This window comes from Orcinus orca, chromosome 6 (assembly GCF_937001465.1).
Source record: "Orcinus orca chromosome 6, mOrcOrc1.1, whole genome shotgun sequence".
NCBI lineage: Eukaryota > Metazoa > Chordata > Mammalia > Artiodactyla > Delphinidae > Orcinus > Orcinus orca.
Window position 1 is genome coordinate 99,953,637 of NC_064564.1, and position 21,427 is coordinate 99,975,063.

Here is a 21,427-nt window from a genome sequence, read left to right on the forward strand (position 1 = left end):
TCTCTTTGCTCTTTGCATAACTGGCCCAGAGTGGAGGACAGATAAGTAGCTAATAATGATCAATGAGCAAATCAGTCCACCAGGGGTCAACTCAGTGAATTAAAGAGACAAGAACTCTCGTGACTTAGACTTTCTCATTAACGGTTCAGAGAACGTCCCGCCTTGTCACCTGCCAGGCTCCACGTCTTGGCACAGCTGAGTTCTCCCTGTGCGCATGCCTGCTGGTGGGCACCGCTCCCCCTACCTCGCCCTTTCCCAGGCCTCTGTCGCTTTCAGCGTCAGGCTGAGTTACCGTGCTAGAAAGCTCCGTCTCTGAGCACGGTTCTCCCTCTCTCCCTCCTCCACCCCTGCTGCCTCCAGAGCCTGTGTCATGCTGCAGCCAGACCGTCCTAGGAGCACTTGGCTGGCTGGGGCCATGATTCAAGGAGGAACGGGGTACAGAAGCAACAGCTGTGTTCACGCTGCCCTTTCTCCCTCCCACAGAGCGTGCTGAAGAAAAGGGACCAAGTGCAAGCCGAGTACGAAGCCAAACTGGAAGCTGTGGCTCTGAGGAAGGAAGAGCGGCCCAAGGTCAGGGGAACCGCCCGGGGTGGGCGGGCGGGCTGCTCCGGGCTTCCGGCAGTGATGCCCCCCGGATGACGAGCGAATTCGTGTCCCTAGATCCATATGACCAAGATGGTCAGTGCTAGCTGGGCAGGATTGATGCTGTTCTTTTCCTCTTTTTGCTCCCTTTTATGTCTAATGTACGTTGGCGGTTGACTCTCCTGCTGTTTCCTGTGTTTTTTTTTTTTTTTTTTTTTTTTTATTTAAGGTTTCCAGCTCTGCCATTTATAGGCAGTTCCTGTCTATGAAATGGGGCTGAGGAGACTGGGGAAGAACAGTCTAGATCAGTGTTCTCAGAAGTGTGATTTGTGGACTGGTCCACAAACTGTAACCAACCCAGGAGGAGAAAAGCACAGAAGCTGAGAGTGAGCACTTTTACAGCACTGTGTGCACAGCTGCCCTCTGTCTTCAGCAGCCCGTCCCGCCGACTAATTCCTAGCTGTCCCTCTGATATTGTGGAACACGGCCTGCTGAGCCCACGTCTCAGTGTCACTTAAAGGGATGACGTGGAATGCTGTATTTAAAAAGTTCACTCTTAACAATTTAGCTTCTAAATATAAGTATAGAAGTCACTCTTCCTGGCTAGGGAGGGAAGGAAAGACAGCAAGTTCTGCCACTAGCCTAGTTTGGAAGCTGAAGGTCCTGTATTTAAATGATGTCACTTAAATAGTTCTGTCAGCATTCGTACCTGCTCAGCACCGAATGCAAGCTTTGTCAGAGGCTGGTTTTGGCATTTAGTATATGTTCAGCCCTACTGGGGACAGTTCCTTTCCAAAGACAGGAACTAAAGGTTATGAGTAATAGGCCGAATTAAATGTTGACTGTGCCCTGGATTGCTGGCTGCCTGCAGGTCACACCCACTCTGGAGCAGACAGAGCAGAGGAAACAGCTGTTTCTGGCTCACGTGTTCCACCTGGGAGAGCTCCCACCTCGTGCTCTACCCTTCTTGCTGGCCTGGGTGACTTCCCTTCTCCTCCCAGGGAGTGTTGAAATCTTCCTGCTGCTGCTGTTCTCACCTCCCTGGAGCATCACTTATCCGTACGACTCATCCTCTTGGCCACAGGAGTCCTTACGAGATGGGGAAGGGTTTCTTTCTAGCCAAGGAGACCAACCAATAGGTCCCAAACACACCTATACCCTCTCAGCACACCGTGGGGAGGCGGAGTTTGTCTTCCTTCTCTCTCGTGGGATGCTGAGCTACACCAGAGTGAACTTGGCTACTTATTTAGCAGTGGTGATACTTAACAAAACAGGGGCCGTCCCGACCATGTACCAGTGAGTGGGATCCAATGGTGGGGGCAGCAGGAATTGTGTCTCCAGTTGAGGGTCTGGGGCAGCCACTACTTTGGTGGGCAAAGGAGGGCTCAGTGGGCAGCCTGTCCAAGTCAACCATGGTTTGGTAGACAGAGCACAGGATTTAGAATCACATGGCCCTGGGTTTGAATCCCAGCTCTGTCCCCCAGCTTGGACTGGTTTGCTCATTAGCCTTTGTGGGATGCGTACATGGGATTGCTGTGAAGATAGAAAAATCAGCCCAGTGTCTGATGTAGTAACAGATGCTTCATTGGTAGATCCTCTGTTTTCCAAACTAGCTCCTGTTGCCTCTAGTAGGACTGCTGAATGAGAGCTTCATTTTCTGGGTTTGTTGCCACTTTTTTTTTTCTTAATTATTAAAAATGTTTTTTCTCACTGCACTGTTGGGGGCATCGTTTCCTTGTGTCCCAAAGAGTCCCCTGCTTCTCCACGCCTCCTGAGCGTCTTTCCTCCCTGACCACCCATCAGCAGGGAGAGACCTGTTGTAGGAAATGAGTAGCTTAAGATGTTTCTGTGCTTTGTTTATTGTTTTATGTTTTGAGCTTCACTTTCCAGATTCCCACTGAAAGATGGAGAGTTTTCACAGGGAGGGGCCGAGTCTGGGCATGTTAACGGAAGATCTGAGGGAATCTTGGGGCTGATTCTGTTTTGAGGTGAAATCTTGAAACGTTGCTCTGAGGAGTGAGGGAAAGTTGATTTTATGTGAAGCCATGGGGAGGTCACTTCTCTGTAACCCAGAAGAAGGAAATGGCCTCTTGGGTCTCCGTGTCCCTCACCGGGATTTCACACTGGCGTGGACATCTGAGGCCAGAGGCCTGAGCCCCGTGGCTCTGGCTGCCGGACGGAGGGCCCCGTGGCTACAGCTTCTCGGCGTGTGCTGAGGGCGGGCAGCAGTGAGGCCTCTAGAGCTGAGGGGAAACGTTTGCGTCGCAGAATTTGAAGTTGTGCTTTGTTTTTAGGTTGACGAAACTCAGCAGACCCCGAGGTGGCTTATTCTCAGGAAGATGGAGCTTTGCTTTTGCAGGCTTGGCCTTCCTCACTTTAATTTTGAGGTTGGACAAATTACAGGCATTCAGCTGGGGGTGGGGGGGGGTGGCTGGCTGCCTTCTGCTGCATCTGTCAGGACCACAGACTGGGGGAAATCTGAGAATTTGCCCCTCCTTAGAAGCTTGAGACAAAGCTATTACTAGAAACACAGGGGGGCTGAGGAATGGCATTTAAAACTGGACGGGAAGCATGCACAGTCTGTTGTGGACTCATATGAGGGTAAACCATGGGGGGAACCTGCACATTTTATTCTGCATTTGACTCTTTTCAAATGCTAATATATTCACAGGTCGCTGGTTCAAAAAATAAAAGAAGAAGGGATGCTAGGAGAGAATGCTTCATACAACGTTAAAAAAGAAAGAAAGAGAGGGAGTATTTCAGGCCCTGACCCACTGGTAGCTTGTACTGGCTACGGGCCAGGTGAAGAGGCTGCTGGGAGTGGGCAGTGTCATCGTGGAGCTGAGGTGTTGTGGTGCGGGGCCGGGCGGAGCGGACCGCGAGAGGGGCTGAAGTGCCACTCCTCGGGGTGAGAGCAGGTGAGGAGAGGAAGGAGCACCTGCGGTCAGTGGGACAGGCCTCCTGAAGGCTGTGGACCTTCAGAGTCTCTTAGAATCACCAGAATGGTGCACATTCTGGAATGGGGAGGATGTGGCAGAGAGCAAGAACTCCAGCTGTGAAGTAGCAGATAGGAACAGGGAGACTTGTTAATATGGAGCTTCGGCAGACCTGAGAGTTTTGCAGGGGTATCTGTTGTTTCCAGATACTTTCGACAAGTGAGGAGACACACACCTGATAATTCCCAGTCCTGTCCACGGCGGCTGTGATCTCAGCCTAGCTTAGGAAACCAGACTCATCGGCCACAGAAGGGCAGGACTCTGTCACCTCCCTTACTGGATTCCTATAACAAACTCTGTCAATGCGGTTCCTCATCTGTAAGATGAGGAACCAGCGCTCAGGGGAGTTATATGACTTACACGCCAACGCTCACACACGGTGGAGCTGGAATTGGGCCACGGATGTGTCTGGTTCCAAAGTGGGAGCCCTTTATCCCCACCACAAGGGCTCCCAGCAATCTTTGCTTCACTGAGGGGTGAGGCTTCCGGCTTTTGTAAGATGCACGGCTGATGCTAGAGGGACTGGGCAGAGAACCTGGGCCTGCTGCTGGCTCTTCCGTCCGTGTCTGCTAGTCCATTCAGCGGGTGTTGGGGAGCTCGTGGCTCCTGTTCTCATTGCATCCGCTCTCCACTTGGGCGCTCGCTTTTCCCTCCTCAGCTGCCATTCTCTGAAGCTTGTTTCTTTTTATGTATTTTTTTTTTCAAAGCATTCTTTCAGGGCACCAGTGACTTCCTGTGTGCCAAATTCAGTAGCCTCTTCTCAATCTTTACCCTGCCTCAGTGTTTCCTCAACTTCTCTTCATCTCACAGCTTCCATAGAAAATGAAAATATTTGTATGGCGCACTGAGATCAAAGACCAGGTTGCTTGAAACTGGAGGTGACCAGCCTGGAACTCTGACTTCCCAGAGGGCTGGGGGGATAATATTGCTGTCGTTCACACAGCACCAGTTAGGAAGCTGTGCCCTGCTTTTCACTTAGTGGCATATAGCCGAGAAGACAACCGTCTTGAATTGGTTCTGTCATTGGTCCTGGCACCTCTCCCCCGATACTGGGATCATGTCTGCCTTATATAATCTTTGGGGACTTTATTAACCTACTGCCCTCATGGGAGCAGATAATGTGATGCCTCCAGCCTAGCTCCAAGAAGGATACTTAGGTAGAGATTCATATCGTAGGGCTGAGAGATGCCTGGCATGTGGAAAGAGTTCATTAATACATTTTTCAGTGAATGTTGAGTGAATTCACATTACCACCCTGCTCTCCAGCACACACGTGCTGAATCTCATCCCGTGTTACCCTTCTCCCATCGCTCCACAACCAATATTCTGTAATGGAACTTCTCACGAGAGGTAGGGGAACCAATGTGAAGAATGCAGTCTTGTCCTCTGTTTAGAAATTATTGTGTTTTGAGGTCTTGTCTGGAGATTCTTTTCCCTTCTTGGTATCTTGTGATCAGCAACACCTGACCGTTAACATCGGCTATTCCCATCTCTACCTGCTCCAGGTACAAGGTAGCATAACTCGATAACAGTACCTCAGTCAAAAAATCAGAACATTGAGTTAGGAAGGAATGCAGGGTGTTACTAGTCAGTGAATCGATTGTCACAAAGACACCATCCAGAAAGAAACAAAAGTGAGAGGAATGCAAGCCCAAGCACCTGCTGCCAGCAGCCCTCCTCCGCAGTTGGGCAACTTCAGCAGCTGGTCACTTCAGGCAGCTCAAGCAATCTCTCTTATTCTCTTCTTTTTAAGCCCTCCCATCTCCTCCCTCTTCTAACCTCCTCCACCCTTGTGCTTCTATGGCTCTGCTGTCTCTGACTCACTTCCTGCTTCTGTGCCCATATTTCTTAGTAACTTTTGCTGACTCCTTTATTAAGCCTACACATGTAGGCTTTTCCATGAGTTTTTCTACCCTTTGGCTCTCCCCTCCTTAGGCCCCCTCTTTTATTCCCCCATATAGTAAAAAAAATTTTTAATCATGGCAGAATACACAAAATGTAAAATTTACCATCCTAACCATTATTAACTGTGCAGTTCAGTAGTGTTATAGTAAATTCACATTATTGTTGCAAGCAATCTCTAGAATTCCTTTCGTCTTACGGAACTGAAACTCCATATTCATTGAACAACAAAGCCCTGTTTCCCCTCCCTCTGGTCCCTGGCAACCACCATTCTCCTTTCTGTTGCTCTGAATTTGACTACTCTGGGTGCCGCTTACAGGTAGTTACAATGAAGTAGTATCTGTTTTTTGCGACTGGGTTGTTTCACTGAGCACAATGCCCTCAAGGTTCATCCATGTCGTAGCGTGTGTCAGAATTTTCTTCCTCTTCAAGGCTGAGTGATATTACATTGTAGGTGTATATCGCATTTTATTTATCCATTCACCTGTGGACGAACACTTTAGTAGCTTCCATCTTATGTCTTTTGCGAGTAATGCTGCAGTGAACGTGGGTGTACAGATATCTCTTTGAGGCCCTGCTTTCAGTCTTTTGGGTATATACCTAGAAGTGGAATTGCTGGATCATATGGTAATTCTATAATTTTTTGTTGAACTGCCATACTCTCTTCCACATGTGCAAAGTTTCCAATTTTCTCCATCCTTGCCACTCCTTGTATTTTCTGGTTGGTTGGTTTGTTAACAGTAGCCGTCCTCATGGACGTGGGGTGGTTTTGATTTGCATTCCCCTAAGGATTTGTGATGGGAGCATCTTTTCATGTGCTTGTTGGCGATTTATATAACTTCTTGGGAGAAATGTCTGTTGGAGACCTTTACTCATCTTAAAATGGGTTCTTTGTTTTTGTTATTGAGTTGTCTCAGCCCCCTCTTGTGGAGGGAGGTCTCACCCTTACCATGGCTGCAGCTACCTCCTTTATCTGGTCTGTGGACCTGTCCTTTACCGTGAGCCGTATGGTGGACTACCGCCACCCAAACTTTAGTCTCCTCTCTGACCTCCTATGTTTTATTTCTTGTGTGCTGTTGGTTGCCAAATCTGTCAGTTCTGTCTCCACCAGGTTGGTCTGATCTGTCCCTTCTGGTATTTCAGCCATCACCCTGGCTCCAGGGTACTGAGGGTGAGCACAGGCCAGTATAGTTTGGTGTTGACTCATCTCTCATCTCTGGTGAAATCTTGGGGTGAGGCAGCATGGGTGAAGGGTGGCATGAAGTTTGAAAGAACATGTTTAGTCGTATTATAATATTTTATATTTGGAAAATAAAAAAGAAACCTTTTGATGTGACATGGAATAAAGTTCAGTAAAATATTCTTGACTTGAGGGGTTATGCAAATGATAGATTATCTTTTGTGAACAGCACTTTACAGTATTGATACTGATCAGAACTAACAAATAATTGGTTCGGCGCTTAACACATGCCAGGTACCAGGAGTTTTATGCATGTACTGCCTCATCTAACCTCATTCCAACCTTATAAGGTGGAGGGTATCATCCAGAAAAAGAAACTGAGGCGTGGAGAGGCCCAACGTCACCCATCTAGGAAGTGGTAGATGCAGTATTCACACCCTGGAAGTCTGGCTCTAGAACTGTCTCTATAGTAAGAGGAAGCACAGGGCGTTTCTGTTTTCCAAAAAGGACTCCTGAGTTAAATGGGCCTCAGAACCCCTGGCCTTCAGGAAGAACCCCAGGTTTCTCATCTGCTCCCCGCCAGCTGGGGCTCGCTCTCTCTCTCTCTGCCTTTGAGGGCTCTGTGGCCTGTGAGCTGGCTGTTCCTGAGGTGGGTCCAGGTGTTGTCTCATCTCTGTCACTTGCATGTACCATCCCTCTGGAGTCACAGGCCCCACTTCCATCATCTCTGAAGAGTCGCCTCTTCAGGGAAGCCCGCTCCCCCATCCAAGCCGTCCTCAGCCGCCAGCTGCTCCTCACAGTGTGCGTATCACAGGCTCCAAGTGAAGTGAAAGCGCTCGAAACATCTCCCCGCAGTGTCCAGCCACGTTCATTTTCTTCCCAACTAGACTGGGTGACTTGAGATGAGATTCGCTGCTGAGACCTAAGCACTTTCCCTCTGTACCCAGCGTGGAGTGTGTTGGGAAAATGATAAGCTAAAAAATCCTTCCCACATCGAGGCTCAGGCAGTCATGCAGTCCGGAGTTTCCATGCCCAGACCAGACCCAGGAATCTTTGCTAGGTGAGCACTCCTTGGAATCAGAGAGCCTAGCTCCTCTCTTCTCACCGTGTCCCAGGAGATTTTCCTCTCAGAGCTTTGCTTTCCTCCTTGCTGCAGTAGTTAACTAAACAGGAAGTTGATCGTGGGCACTTTTCCCCAGATGCTAAAATGAGCAGTGGCCAGGAGAGGAAGAAGGGAACTGGCCTGTGCCTGCGGGGAGGGAAGGGAGGTCAGCCCAGAGACTGGTTCGCTGGGTGCCTGTTGAGGCTGGTTCCTGGGATGTTTGTCAGGGAATGGCTCTGGAGAGGCAAAGCCAGGGCACTCTTGTTTACACTTTGGTTTCCCTCAAGGTGGCCAACAGTAACAGGTCAATCAGCAGGGAAAGGCAAAGTGACTTCAGTCCTAGATCAGGAGGGAAAATCGAGTCCTTTTAAAACTTTCTTCCGGAAGTTTAAGTGCTTTGGAGAACGCTCCCCTACCCCCACCCCCAAAAAACAGGTTCCTTGTTATTGGTTTTGTTGGTTTTTTTTTTTCCGGCCATGCTGAGCGGCTTGTGGGATCTTAGTTCCCCAACCAGGGTTAGAATCTGGGCCCATGGCAGTGAAAGCACCGAGTCCTAACCACCGGACGCCAGGGTATTCCCCAAAGTTCCTTGCTTTTAAGTCTCCCAGGATGCCTGACTGTATACCTTCCTCTCTGACTCATCCTTGTCTCTCCCAAGGTTAGTGCCTGTGCCAGGCACATTTGAATCCCCTCACCGAGGCGGCTCCACTTTCCCTGCTCCTGTGTACTGCAGCCATGGCCAAATGGTCTAGGTGGCAGACGGCTAAGTGCCCTCAGCACTTTGGAAGCCCTGAAGGCGTTGGCTCCCTCAGGCTTGGCCTTGTCTGGGGTGTTTCTGGGTCAGCTCCTGCCCATAAGGTCTGGGCATAAAACTTCCCTGGTTGGTAGAGATTGACCTTGATGGTTACATTTGGGATCAGAGGCCCCAGCACACAAAATGTCCAAGGCCTCACTTGTTTTGGGAAAGCATTTGGCAGGTGGGTGTGTGACCCAGCTTTGGGCATGTTGGCCGCCCCCCTCCTCGCGCGCACCATCAAAGTCCAGTGGAGCTCCTGTGTTAGGAGAGAAGCCAGCTTTGTGCTTTGGGTACCAGGGTGATCATTTCCCATTACCTTCTTATAATATTGGGTATTTTCTTTCTAGCTGTGTAGGATGGATGAAACTCACCAAAGCAAAGTGAAAGTTGTGAAATTCAGGGGACCTAGTTCCGTTTTGAGAAAGCCTTCTAAACTTCCTTAAGAAATACTAGGAATAGCCTGCTGTATATTTCTTCTTTGTATTTCACGGTTTTTGACATGCATAAACACCTTTCTTTCCATTTCCCCAGACTTACCCAATTTTAGTTCTTTATTTTTGGTGATCTGCTGTCTGGGGATTGCATGGACAAGTCTCCAGTTGATTTATAAAGTGGGCCAGTAGTCTTATTGCAGTGCATTCTCTGGTTAATGGAGAGAGGCATCACCAAAACGTCACGGTTAATGGAACAGTTCATGTTATATGGAAAACCCTCTTTTCTAGTTTCAATATGGGGCCTAGGAGAATAGCAGCGCAATACCAGCTACTGCTGTACACTTGCAAAATCTACACACATTTTCATTTTTGGATGGGTAAGTCCTAAAAGGAGCCAAAGACATGACTCTGAATCACAGCGTTTCTTCTTCCTGTTTGTAAACAGGCAGGTGTTTCCCCCACAGGTCACTGTTTGGCTTGGATGGGTTTAAAAATTTGGGTCAGGATAGCACTTTTCAGAATTCTTTCTTACATCTGGAAACCCAAGGCTGTGCCTACAAATAAATGCCTCCAGAGGAGGGAGTGTGTTCAGGGCATTTTCTTTCTTTCTTTTTTTTTTATCGGGCTAAGTGACTTTATTAGAGAAAGCCAAGATGACAACGGACTTAAGAGTTGGCATTGGGGCCCTTCTTCTTGCCAGAGGTAGGCACAACATTGACAAAGCGCCGGTTGTACTGCATACGCCTCTTGGCCCGGCCCGTCTTCTTCTTTTCTCTTGTTTGCCCACCTTTGGTGTCTGACCTCTTACCTTCCCAGCTCGGGCCAGGGAACCATGGACTTTACCTCCAAGCACGCGGCCGACTACTTCCAGAGTGCTCAGAGCCTCCACCCCACACTGGCCCAGGGTAGCCTCATCCTCTAGGGGCGTGCCTGCCATGAGCAGCACTTGATCTCCTGGAGCGATGCCCTCCAATGAGGCTACATGAGCCTTGATCTGGGCGACCGTCTCCTGGCCGGTCACCTCGAGAGTGTGTAGCTCCTGGGCACGGACAAAGAGCTGCATGTTGGCGACTGAACCGCAGATACCGCTGCCGCTACCGCGAAGGTGGAGTCGAGAAAGAGCCATGGCATTTTAAGGCAGTAATCTGGCCTCTCACAAATGTGTGAGCATAGGGGCATGAGGTACCCGTCACACATACAGAGCTCCTGTGTATGCATCCCCCTTCCAGGTACCAGCAAATGTGGAGAAATGTCAGGATCGGATGGAGTGTTTCAATGCTGATCTGAAAGCCGACATGGAGAGGTGGCAGAACAGCAAGAGGCAGGACTTCCGGCAGCTGCTCATGGGAATGGCCGACAAGAACATCCAGTATTATGAGAAGGTAATGAGCAGGCTGACAGGATGACAGTCTTCTCCTGAGGAAGCGTTTCTAATGGCCAGAGCCTCTGGTCAGGGCCTGCCAGAAGTCCAGAAGGGTCCTGCTGGGCCCATCTCCTTCCCTTAATTTATGTGTTTAGTCTTAGCAACCCCTGTGTGTCCTCACCCTGCTGTGCTGGATGTGGTGCTGGGTTTGGAAGCCGGGGAGTGGGGCGGGGGGTGCCTGGGTGCCCACAGGAGTTTTACTTGCACACCCTGCTGATGGAAGCAGCAGTTTTATCCTCCAAGCCCTTTAGTCCTTCCAGCAGCTGCTTCCCAGTCAGTCAGGCCTACAGCGCAGGGATGTCCCCAGTTGATAGAGGCTTCGGGGTTCCTTTAAGCTGTTCTGTGGTTCTTCACACAAGGGTTCTTCCCTTTATTGTGCCGTGGGTCCCTTTGGTCATCTGGTGAAGCCTAGAGACCCCTTATCAAAATACTGTTTGTTTTTTAAAAATAGACTTTGAAGTACTGTTTTTAAGTACCTAACACAAAGGGATGTAGGATTACAAAAGAAAACTTTTAAAAACAGTTTTTTTGCTGAGTCCCCTTAAGCTGTGGACTTCAAGGTAAGCGTCCCGCCCGCCACCCTCACACACATGCAGCTGTCATCAGGCTGCAGCGGAGTATCCTCGAAGTTTGCTCCTAGCGTATCCAACCCTAGGTCATTGCTGCTGACGAATTCTCATCTTCCTTAAAGCTTAACGTTATCGCTGAAGAATGTCCCAGTGGTAATTCAGCGAGTAACCTGTAGACTTAAAATCAAGCCGAACAAGCATTAACTCAGCTACTCCCATCACAATTCTAGAAACATGTCGTCATCTCAAGCTGGAAGGATCCATCTTTTTCAAAAGCTTTGCTGGTTCTGGCTGCTGTGCAGAGGCAGTGTGTCTGCATCTTGATCGGGAGGGTTAAGGAAGAAAGTCATGGAATGGCCCTTCCTTGCCAGGTCTTAGTAAGGGCTGTTTCACAGGGAAGGGGGAAGGTGGCATATGCCTCTCCTCAGTACCTTTCTCATGGGACCCCCACTGTGTGTCTGCATTGGCACTGGGCTGAATGCATATGTGATCTCATTAAATTTAAATTTAACCCCCATCATGACACTGTGAAGTGAGTTTTAGGGGTTTTCAATTGAGGGCTGAAGAAATGGAAGCTCAGCAAGGTTTTAAAACTCTGCCCAAGGTCACTCACCTTGTGGATGACTGAACTAGGATCGGACTTGGCTCTCCGGGTCCACAGGTCTGAGAATTACCACACACGGTCAGTGAGGGGGACAGAGACCACGGATCTTTGGGGACAGTCCTGACTGCCCAAAGGTGGAAACATCATTCCGTGTGCAGCCAAGGCCTCATTCCTCTACTGACTGTGCTCTTAGACAGGGTGCCTCTCTGTGCCTTTGTTTCTTCATCTGCAAAAGGGGAGTGATCCTTATCCATTGAATGATGGTGAAGAAAGAATGAAATGATACCCGAGAACCTCTAATGTGCCTGGCAGATGGTGGATACTCAGTGAATGGTGCTTCCTTCCCTCGTGCGCTCACTCTAGCCCCGCTTCCCACTGCACCAGTGCTGACTCAGTTGGATGTTCATTCCTCCTCTTGGTGATTAATTCCAGTGTTCCCAAGGCCCGCGTCCCAGGACTCAAACCCAGGGCCTTTATCCACGTCTTGCCGCTATACTGCAAACAGGGCCACTGTCTTGGGGCCTCGTCTTGGCTCCTACTTCTGTTTCACAGATGCTTTTTGTGTACTGTCTGTGTACAAGGGACCAGGTACACATCGGTAAACAAAGTGGCAGGACTCCTGCCATTAAGGAGCCGTCTGTCTAGTGGAGGATAGACGTTAATCCAAGAATCCCACCTCTTCAGAGAAATACGTGCCCTACAAGAAAAGAACAGGAAACTGGGAGGAAAGACTAGGGGGCATCATTCAGATCAGGATGGAAGGGGGCAAGTAGAGTGGGCAGGAAAGGCCAATCTGAGGAAGTAACATTTAACCTGAGTCTCGGAGACAACAAGTATTCCAGGCAAAGGGAGCAACGTATTTAAGGGTCCTGGGGTGGGAAAAAGCTTGAGTGTTTGTCCAGTGGTTAACTTTGTGAAGAAAGCTGGTATTTAGTTGGGTCTCTGGTCAAGGGGACCTTTTGCTTCCTTTGTAGTTTTTGAAGTTTTTTACAATGAAAATGTTTCCATGTAACAGTTGTATAATAAAATACGTTTTAAAAATGCTAAAAGGAAAAGAAAGAAAAAGCAAGCTGGTGTGGCCTTGGTTCCCATCATTGACATAGAAGAACCTTCCAGATCAGAGATGATGGCCGAGGGAGAGAACAGGACCCAGGGTGCCACGGACCCCACACTGGGTCTCTTGCTGACAGCAAGCTCCTTGAAGCTCCCTGGGCTTCCTTCTTTTTTTTTTTTTTTTTTTCCTGGGCTTCCTTCTGTAGGGCAGGGTCTGAGTCCAGCTTCTTCTCCAACCTCAGAGTCACCAAGGAAGGAAGCAAGGAGCTATTGCACCACTCCCTTCATCCGGCTTGATCTAGGGATGCGTCTCTCCTCCCCCATCCTCAGGTCTCCTCCCCAAATGACTTAACACAAAGCCTTGCTTCACCCTTGGGCTGCTCCTAAGAAAGGCCTTATGTGGTTCTTCTCTCCTCTTTATGCAAGAGACTGCTCGAAGGGCAGGTCATTTCTGCCGAGCAGCGTGCTCTCAGAGGAGAGGGCCAGCATCTTCCAGGTTCTTGGCTCCTCTGAAGGGTCTGGAATGAAAGGCACGTGTGTAGTGGAAAGAACATCCACTTTGGAATCACGGGCTCTGCCGCTCACGAGCTGTGTGTCTTGGGAAAGTTTTTTTTTTAACCTCTCTGGGTCTCATTTTCCCCACCTGTGAAATGTGGGTTTGTGTAATAAATAATAATAATTCTACTTCCTGGAGTTGTTCCGAGGACTAGTGACAATGAATGTAAAATACATAACAGTGTCTGGACATGATAAAACTCAATAAGTAGAGTTCCCTCTCCCCATTTTCCTTTATGGGAGATCCGGGAGTGGCCCATACAAGGAGATCTGAGGTGGCTGAAGAAGAGCGGGTTTTCCGCCCCCTCTGAGTCAGGTGGCTGGCCCGTTCCAAGACAATTTACATACTCCTGCAGGCGCCACCCACACCTGGAGCAGTGTCTTCATCCTGGCTGAGAACCTAGGGCCTCACCAAGGGTTTGCAGCCTGCCCTCTCTCCTGCTTTTGGAATGCAAGGAATTTCTTTCAGTGAATACATTTCCACTCACTGATAGGATCTTTACGGACAGTGCATTTAGGCCTCATAGAGACGCTGCAGTCTTTCTTAGAGATGGGGGCAGGGGGAGATGTAGTCAAATACCTGTTGCCGCCCTTCTTGCTGCTAGCTCTGCGTAATACATGTAGGTGTCGTTAGACCAAGGTGACCCAGCAGGATTGACAGTGTGAGGGTATAGATCAAAGCAGAATGAAGACGCTGACCCTGAAATCTGAAACTCCACGCTGATGCTCTGTGTGTGTGTGTGTTGTCGTTCCAGTGCCTCATGGCTTGGGAGTCGATTATCCCACTACTGCAGGAGAAGCAAGAGGCCAAGTAAGCTCCTTCTTGGGACAGAGACTCTCCTACCTATGCCGGGCATGGCGCCCACACCGGAATGTCCCTGCAGTGCTAGAGAGGTAGCACCAAGAAAACAACACAGAAACATCTCTCGTTTGTGTATTTCTTTCCCTTCCCCCCACCTTTGTCCGACAGTTGTTTTCAGTGAGTATTTATTCCTTGGTGGCGTCTGTAAGGCTGTCATCATCTCTCAGCAGAAGAAGCATACCTCCGTGGTGTGAAGGAACCTGTTCGGTGGGACACTACGAGGATTTGAAACTGAGGGACAAGACAGCCCTCAGCTGACATTCTGACATCTCGTTACAGTCCCCTCTTTGGGGACGGCAGAGTTGCCTGCCGTGGAAGAGAACCCGGGTCCTGCCTTGCAAGGCCGTGAGGAAGGCATGGACAGAAGGCAGCTCCTGCCTTCCGTGGATGCACAGTGGCTCTGGAATCGACCTCCACGGGCCTCGACTCGTCTTGGCCTAGAAGGAGGCGTCGGCGCCTCTGTGGAAAGCCCTTAATGTACAGTGTAGCTCTGAGTGTGGCCTGCTGCCTGCCTGTCATGAGTGACACCTGTGTTATGGTTTCCGGTTCGCATAGGACCGTTTAATCAGTGTCTAGGTGCGTCCATGCTAGAGCAAGCAAGCTAGCATCCTTGTCCTTTATGCGATGCCTTGGGAAGCTGAGGGGGCAGTGCTCCCCGAACTTGTTTCTGACACTAAAATGTAGTAGATTGGAAACTGTTTTGTGTAAAATGAAAAAAAGGTGCATTTTTCTGTGTGACGTTCTTCGATGTTCTTTTGCTTGTTAAATGTCATCAGGGTAGAGAGTTAGGCCTGTTAGGGGTCATCTGTTGTCTTGAAGTCAGAGTAGCTCCGAGGTGTTGAGGTCAGCGGGCATATACCAAGCGCCACCTCCCATGTCTGCTTTGTGCAATTTGCCTTTACCTCACCAAAAACTCCTAGTTTAATGTCTCCTGCTGTGTCGGCTGAATGTTTGGGCATCCTTTTGGGGAGAGGCTGGCATATTCTTATGATACAGTCAAGATGTGTAAACTCAGTCTGAATGCTCTACGTGAAGTGCTTTAACCTTACTCTTTCCTAGTCAGGAAGAAGAGTCTGTATCCAGGTGGGCCTCGAAGATGCCAAGTGTGACAGCGAACTCTTTGCTACTGGTTAAGCGGAAACCTCCTCAGTTTGCAGCCACGTTCCTGGGGACGGCTGCATCTGAAGTCTTCATTTCAAACTATTAGCAGGTTTCCTTTTCAAGTGTGTCAACACAAAACAGACAGACAAAGAGGATCTCTCCTCCAGCTTGTTTTTTTCCCCTCATGAAGTTAAAGCTACCTGTGTCATGTTTGTGTTCTCTCGTCTGTGGCTCATCTCTATAAAATTACAAATCTGAGCCTCAAATAAGCGGTAGGATTATTTTTTTTAATAAAACAGCTGTGCTGAGACACTGCTGCGTTTGCAAGTGAACCTGCAAATACTGGTCAACGTGCAGACTGCTGAGGTCACTGCATTCCGCTTCTAGCTGCAGATCTTGGGGCAGCCACGGCTGTGATGCTGGTGGGGCAGCCGTTGGATAGCCCAGGACAGTTTGGTTCTGCTTCATCGTGTTTGAAAAAGTCGCGGTTTAAGTGATAATTTGTATATCAGTTGGTACTTGTGCACACTGTTAGACCCCATTTGTGCCATTCTAAAATCCTTTGATGTGAATTTTCTGTTTGGTACAATTAGAGATGATTCATTGAAGCAGAAGGGTAAGAACAGTCCATAGACCCCGAGTGGTGAGTCAGTGTTTCCTTCTACCTCTAAACCATCCTGTTGGTGTGGGTGTCGATGTCCAGGTCCAGCCTGAAAGCTTGCTGGTGGAATCGGGGCATGCATGTGATAGTGGGTTGATGGCCTTCTACGGCTATTTGGCAGAAAACTCTAGACTGACCCAGAGGCGAATGCTTATCTTTGGGAACATGTGAAGTCTTGCCTGGTGGAACGTATGCTTTAAAAATGTTGTCCAGTGTGATGCAAGCTTGGAAAGAACTGTGGAAGGAGTTCCAGGAAGACTAGACTCTAGTCTGCTGCTAGTTGCCAAAGCCCAGGCACATTCCTGTGGAAGGGTTAGATGGGCAAGAAGGCAGCCCTACCAAAAAAAAAAAAAGAAAAAACCATCAGGTTCCTTGCTAGGATACATGGGGAAGGGGTTGGGGTACACAGTCATCCCCTTACATTATTGGAGGCAGAAGACTGGTTCTGAAGGGATGCAGGCATCTTGGGCTTTTATCTTTCTCTGTTTGGTCTCCCTGTGATGTGCCTGTGCTTTAAGGCTCCAGAGAGAGCTGGAAAAGGCAAACCGACCTCCAGCGTGCCATTGATAGCAGAGCTTGGAGGACCAGGGTATCTTGCAGCCTTCCTTGGAGAAATGGTCTTTCCAGAAAAGGGACCTTTGTCCCTTACTTCTGCCTGGCATCTGATGAGGTGAGGAGGCTGGCGCAGAATGCCAGGGACAGTAGGCAGCGGAGGAGGCCCTCCAGCCCTTCCCACCCCCGCGGCTCCCTCGGGCCCCCGAGGGTCAGCAGTCCCAAGCATTCACCTCTCCATCTCCATCAGCATGAAGGTGATTCCCGGTGAGAAGTGTAACCCAGAGACTTATGTGCCAAAGACTGCCCCGTAGAGGCTTCATCACCCCATCCTTCTTGGCTCCACAAAAGTCGGGGTGCTGAGATCACTGACTCCTCTCTTGTATTTATTTTCCAAGAGGTTTTTGCTTGAGGATGTGTCTTACCTCAGGCAGACACACGTGGACAGGTTGAGACTTGAGCACGTGGCAGTGGAGTGGAAAGTCATCCCTGTCAGCTGTCCCTGGGCCGGGGAAGTGAAAGGTTCAGTTCACCTGGGTGAGAGATCCAGGCTAGGGCAGAAGAGAGAATTCCTAGAAACTGAGCAGATCTTAAAGATGCAGGTGAGGTTGAAGAGAGCAGTTGCGATTTGCAGCCGATATGGACACTGCTCGTCCTTACCACATGCTGGATCTCCAAGAAGACTCTAGGCTGCTCTGCTCAAAGCAAGGAACCACTGCCCCTGCTCGAGCCAGGTTTGGGATTGGATTTTATCATTTTTTAAGACTTAACGATGATTCCTGGGTGACCTCAGAAAAGTGTGATTATGGACGTGACGGGCTCTTATTTCACCGTGCTGCTCATTGAACCCACCACACACCTTTCTATAGCTGAAATAACAAATACCAGCACGACTCTGGGGATGGTGGTGGATGTAACCTAAGCTTGTCTTCATGCCAGATTTCAGCCACACCCAGAGTGTGTCCTTCATGTTACTGACTTGAACGTGTTTTCTCAGTGGCTGTCCACACAAGGGAGTTAAATGCGCACCTGCTGCTCGTTTCCTGTGAGGCTGCCGTTTGTGTTGGGACGATGGGCTGTTCTGTTTAGAGAAGGGCACGATGCCGTGTGGCAGTGTGCACATGGACTTTCCCTTGGGACGGTATCAGCCCAAGAGGCACCCAGAGGTTGTGTGACTTGGCCCTGCTGTTGATAGCATTGAAATCACGGGCACCTGGCTCTGTTTTGATGCCATTCGTTGGGCCACACAAGAGTCATCCTCTGCCCTGTGTCCTGAGCTGGTGAGAGTGGTGGGAGAGCCAGGGCCAGAGCAGCCTGCCTTCTGAGCAGAAACGGCCCTTTAGAGCAGCCAGAGTAGAGCCCAGTTTTAACCCATCCCAAGACCCAACACAGGTCTGCCTGTTGTCAGGGTACGGCACACCAGTCCTGGCCCCCACCTTCCCAGACACCTACTTTCAAGGTCTGTGGAAACTGGGTCATCTCATCCTGAGGCTGGGGTAACACTGCTTTGGCCATCCCTGTCTGCAAAATTGTTTTGGGAATTTGGGTGTACCTTCTCCCTTTCAAAAATCCTCCATGTGCCACCAGATTGAACACGCCCTCTCACTTACTGTGTTTTCTCTATTCAGATGACATTTCCCTCAAATTTACCTGCCATCCCCCGGGCCAGACCTACAGATTGAGCTGGGTGTGTTGGGAGTTGTTCGCCTCTTTGCGGTTTGTTAATTCAGTGAATAAACCAGGAACCTGACTTTTCATCAACCCACCCAATAGGTGGTTTTGCTTTCTGTATTAAGGATGTCTGGTCTCTCCATAGTTGCACAGATCAGAGCATGCGCAGGGCTGTCTACGTTAGAAAAGGTTTGGGGTGGGGGGCAGTTACAGGGAGTGTGACTGTTTTTTCTTAATCAGATGTCTTTGAAATGCTCTCCGGGTGTGACCGTCTGACCCCTTCTGTGTGGCAGAAGAAATATGTTATCGAGGTAGTTTTTACTACTGTAGATAGTCTGTAAGTAAGTGCTTTGAAAAAATAACGTTAACAAACCAGTAAGATATTTGTCTGATTCATAAACATTTTGTGTATTTAGCACTTGAAAGTCAACAAATCCAGACTTTTAGAAATGCCACAGACTGTTAAAAGCCTAACTCTACTTTTTGAGAAGTTGTCAACACCTGCTAATATGCCTTATTCTTCAACTACTGTTTTTTAGATTCTGGATAGAAAGAGTTTTTAGAGGTGTAATCAGTTGTTCAGTTTAAATACTTGAGGCCTAACATAGCCAGTCTTTGTTCCTCTTAAACAAACAAGCAAGAAGGTGCGGTTCCTAGTAGGGCTGCCTTTGGGGAGGAGAAGGCTAAGTCTTGCTATTGCCAAATGATATTTTTGATAATGTAAGGAAACACAGGGACCACAAAACCTTTTTGTTGTTGTTGTCGTTGTTGTTTTAAAGTGTGAAAGATTAATTTAGTGCCTTTTGGCACCTTTTTGATATTACGGTATCAGCACCGACAAATCACTTAGGTACAGAGAACTCTATAGATTATGACAATATTAAATGTTTACCCTGATTCTGTAGAACAGCTTCTTAAAAGATACCGTGGGGGCCTCAGAGCAGCATATTTTACGTAGAAATTCTCCGCAGGTTGAAATGCCAAAAACGCGAAACGTGCTGTTGACACGCGTAATTTAGTCCTTTGTCAGAGAGCTTTTACTATTAAAACCAGTGATTGGGGACAGCACGTGCGCCTCTCTGGGCGGCGCTGCCCTCTCACCGGGTGATTCTGGGTGGCCGGTAGGCCAGGTGTGAGCAGGTGACACCTGCCAGCTCCCCTGTGTGACAGGCTGGCTCACAGTCTCAGACCATCCCTCCAGTCACAAATGATACTGGAAGGAGGGAAGGGGGATTGCTTTTTCCCCAGTGGGGAAGTGGGGAGGGGAAAGTACATTGCAAACAAAAATGTGACTCAGTGGGATAAAACAAGGCCCGTGTCAGCTGGGCCCCCGTCGAATAACAAACCAGCAGTTCTTAGCAGTCAGCACCGTTCTCCTGGGCACCCCTGAGGTTTTGGTCCGTTGTACTCTTGTACCTGTTCCCTTGATGTCTGTGTGTCGGGAATGCGTTCAGACATGATGTACATCTGATATATTCCCATGAAATAAGCTGCCAGCAAACTTTCTAACTTGTATTTTAACTGTTGGAAAAACAAACAAACAAGCAAAAAAAAAGCCTTTTGCTTAGGTCATGTCCAAATTATGGACTGTTTATTATTTTAGAAATCATTCTTTACATTTAAGATTTTACAAGAAAAACCCTGAGGTATTGATCAAGTCCTCCGTGTAAATGTGTGCTCTTCTCTCCATGCTGCTGTTCAGCCACATCAAAAGCTGTGGGAAAAAAAAAATAAATGTGCTTGAGAATGTGTGTCCTAGATGAGAAGGCAACTTATTTCCAGATGAAAGTCTTTGTTTCATGAAGCTACCAAACTTTAAAAAGAATGTCACCTTTTTTTTTTCCTTTGTTATGGAACCCAGAGATTATAAAGAGAAAAAAGTTCTTGTTGCATTTTTCATGCTGGCATGAGGTTTTTGTCCACTTTTTTTCATATATCTGCGTATAAAAAATTCTGTCCATTGTGTACTATGGGATTAGTATTACATTTCAAGGTAAACAAAAGAATTTGTATTGCTTGATAAACTGTTAGCTTGTAAATTTAAAACAGGTTTCTTTACCTCAATTAACTTAAAGTAATGGACCAATAAACCTATAAAAGACGCTTTCTTTACCTTGAGTCACGTTCCGTTTGTACGGCTTTATAGGACAGGGAAACGTGCGTGCCTCTTGTTATTTTCTCTGAAGAGGTAACCATTTGCCTGCAAGAATCAGGATATGCATAGCGACAGGAAAAAAACCTATAATTTAACTGTTTTTGTTCTTCATTTCTTTTTGGACTTGTCCTCAGTTTGCCCTCTCCTACAGCTTACAAGGTGACACCAATCTGAGGACATGAAGAAACCACCCAATGTCCATCTGTAACCGTGATTGGCAGGAAGGCTGGCAGCCAGCGCAGGTAATTACATAAAGGATTTCTTCCTATTCTATCCCGTAGCAAAGCACAATGTCATATTCTGAGAGCCAGTCATTTCCTGATTTTTTTTTTTGATTCCTACGTTTTAAAAAAATCTGTAAAGAAAGAAGAAATGTCTGTAGCTCGTTAGAGCGTGCAAGTGTGTTGTAAATTAGAGACCAGAATGCTCAGTTAAGCTTACCTAATGATGGCAATGCACTGGAAATGGACTTAAACTGGTGCTAAACTTGGCTTACGGATAGTAGACACCATTAATATAAGGCTTCAGTTATACAAAATGAGGCAGCAAGGTGTGGGATAAGAGATTTGGGATCAAATGTCAGCTTTTCTACTTTCTACATATGTGGCTTTGGGCAAGTCACATCTCTCTGAAATTCAGTATTATGATCTTTGAAATGAAGACATGCCTTTCCTGAAAGGTTGCCGATAGGACTAGCAATAATGGTCTGCACCTAAGGGTCTGCTGGGCCCACATTATGTGATAACCCTTATGGAAAGACTTGTCCTGTTGTTCAAATATGGCCAACTTAAACATCAAGGATGTTCCCATAACAGTCCTTCCTGTGTGCTTTGCCAGTTGAAAATTTAAAAGGGAGATATATCAATTTTTAAACTGTTTTCCTTTAAAGAAGATTATGAAAATAGTATGCTGGAGAATTGTAGTCAGACTGAAGGTCTGGGGAATAGATGGGACTAGATCATAAAAAAGAAGTGATAGAAAGGGGGATGGATTTCTGTGGTGAGGGGAAGGGGTCAGAGATTACTTGGAGATTTCCAGCCTGGGAGCTGGGAGGTGATGCCATTTACTGAAATATGAAATCAATCAAGAGGAAAACAGAAGGTGAAGGATAGGCTTAGATGGTGGGGTAGGAGAAGAATTTGGTTTGGACTTACGTTTGAGGAAACCCAGGGGGAGGTGTTGACTAGATTGTTGGAAAGAGAGTTCTGGTAGACTAGATTACCTGGGAA

General features: G+C 48.1%; 2 protein-coding genes across 9 annotated transcripts in view; one reads left to right on the plus strand and one right to left on the minus strand.

Moving 5' to 3' along the window:
• The window catches only part of SNX30 (sorting nexin family member 30), a 121,748-nt gene that overhangs the window by 89,200 nt on the left and 11,121 nt on the right, over positions 1 to 21,427 (plus strand). For 3 of the 8 annotated variants that reach the window (XM_033427428.2, XM_049710977.1, XM_049710978.1), the window contains 3 exons: positions 484 to 570; positions 10,222 to 10,374; positions 15,118 to 20,161. In XM_033427428.2, the coding sequence (XP_033283319.1) occupies positions 484 to 570; positions 10,222 to 10,374; positions 15,118 to 15,192 (315 nt within the window). In that variant the 3' untranslated portion in view covers positions 15,193 to 20,161. Of the gene's footprint in view, positions 1 to 483; positions 571 to 10,221; positions 10,375 to 13,951; positions 20,162 to 20,332; positions 20,441 to 21,427 lie in introns of those variants that run through there. The other 5 variants (XR_004483045.2, XR_004483046.2, XR_007477860.1 and 2 more) reach the window with 4 other exon arrangements.
• LOC101271350 (ubiquitin-like protein FUBI) lies at positions 9,589 to 10,108 on the minus strand. The gene is given in 2 exon segments (XM_033427432.2): positions 9,589 to 9,764; positions 9,767 to 10,108. Coding segments are annotated over 2 exon segments (396 nt in total). The 5' UTR covers positions 10,056 to 10,108; the 3' UTR covers positions 9,589 to 9,657.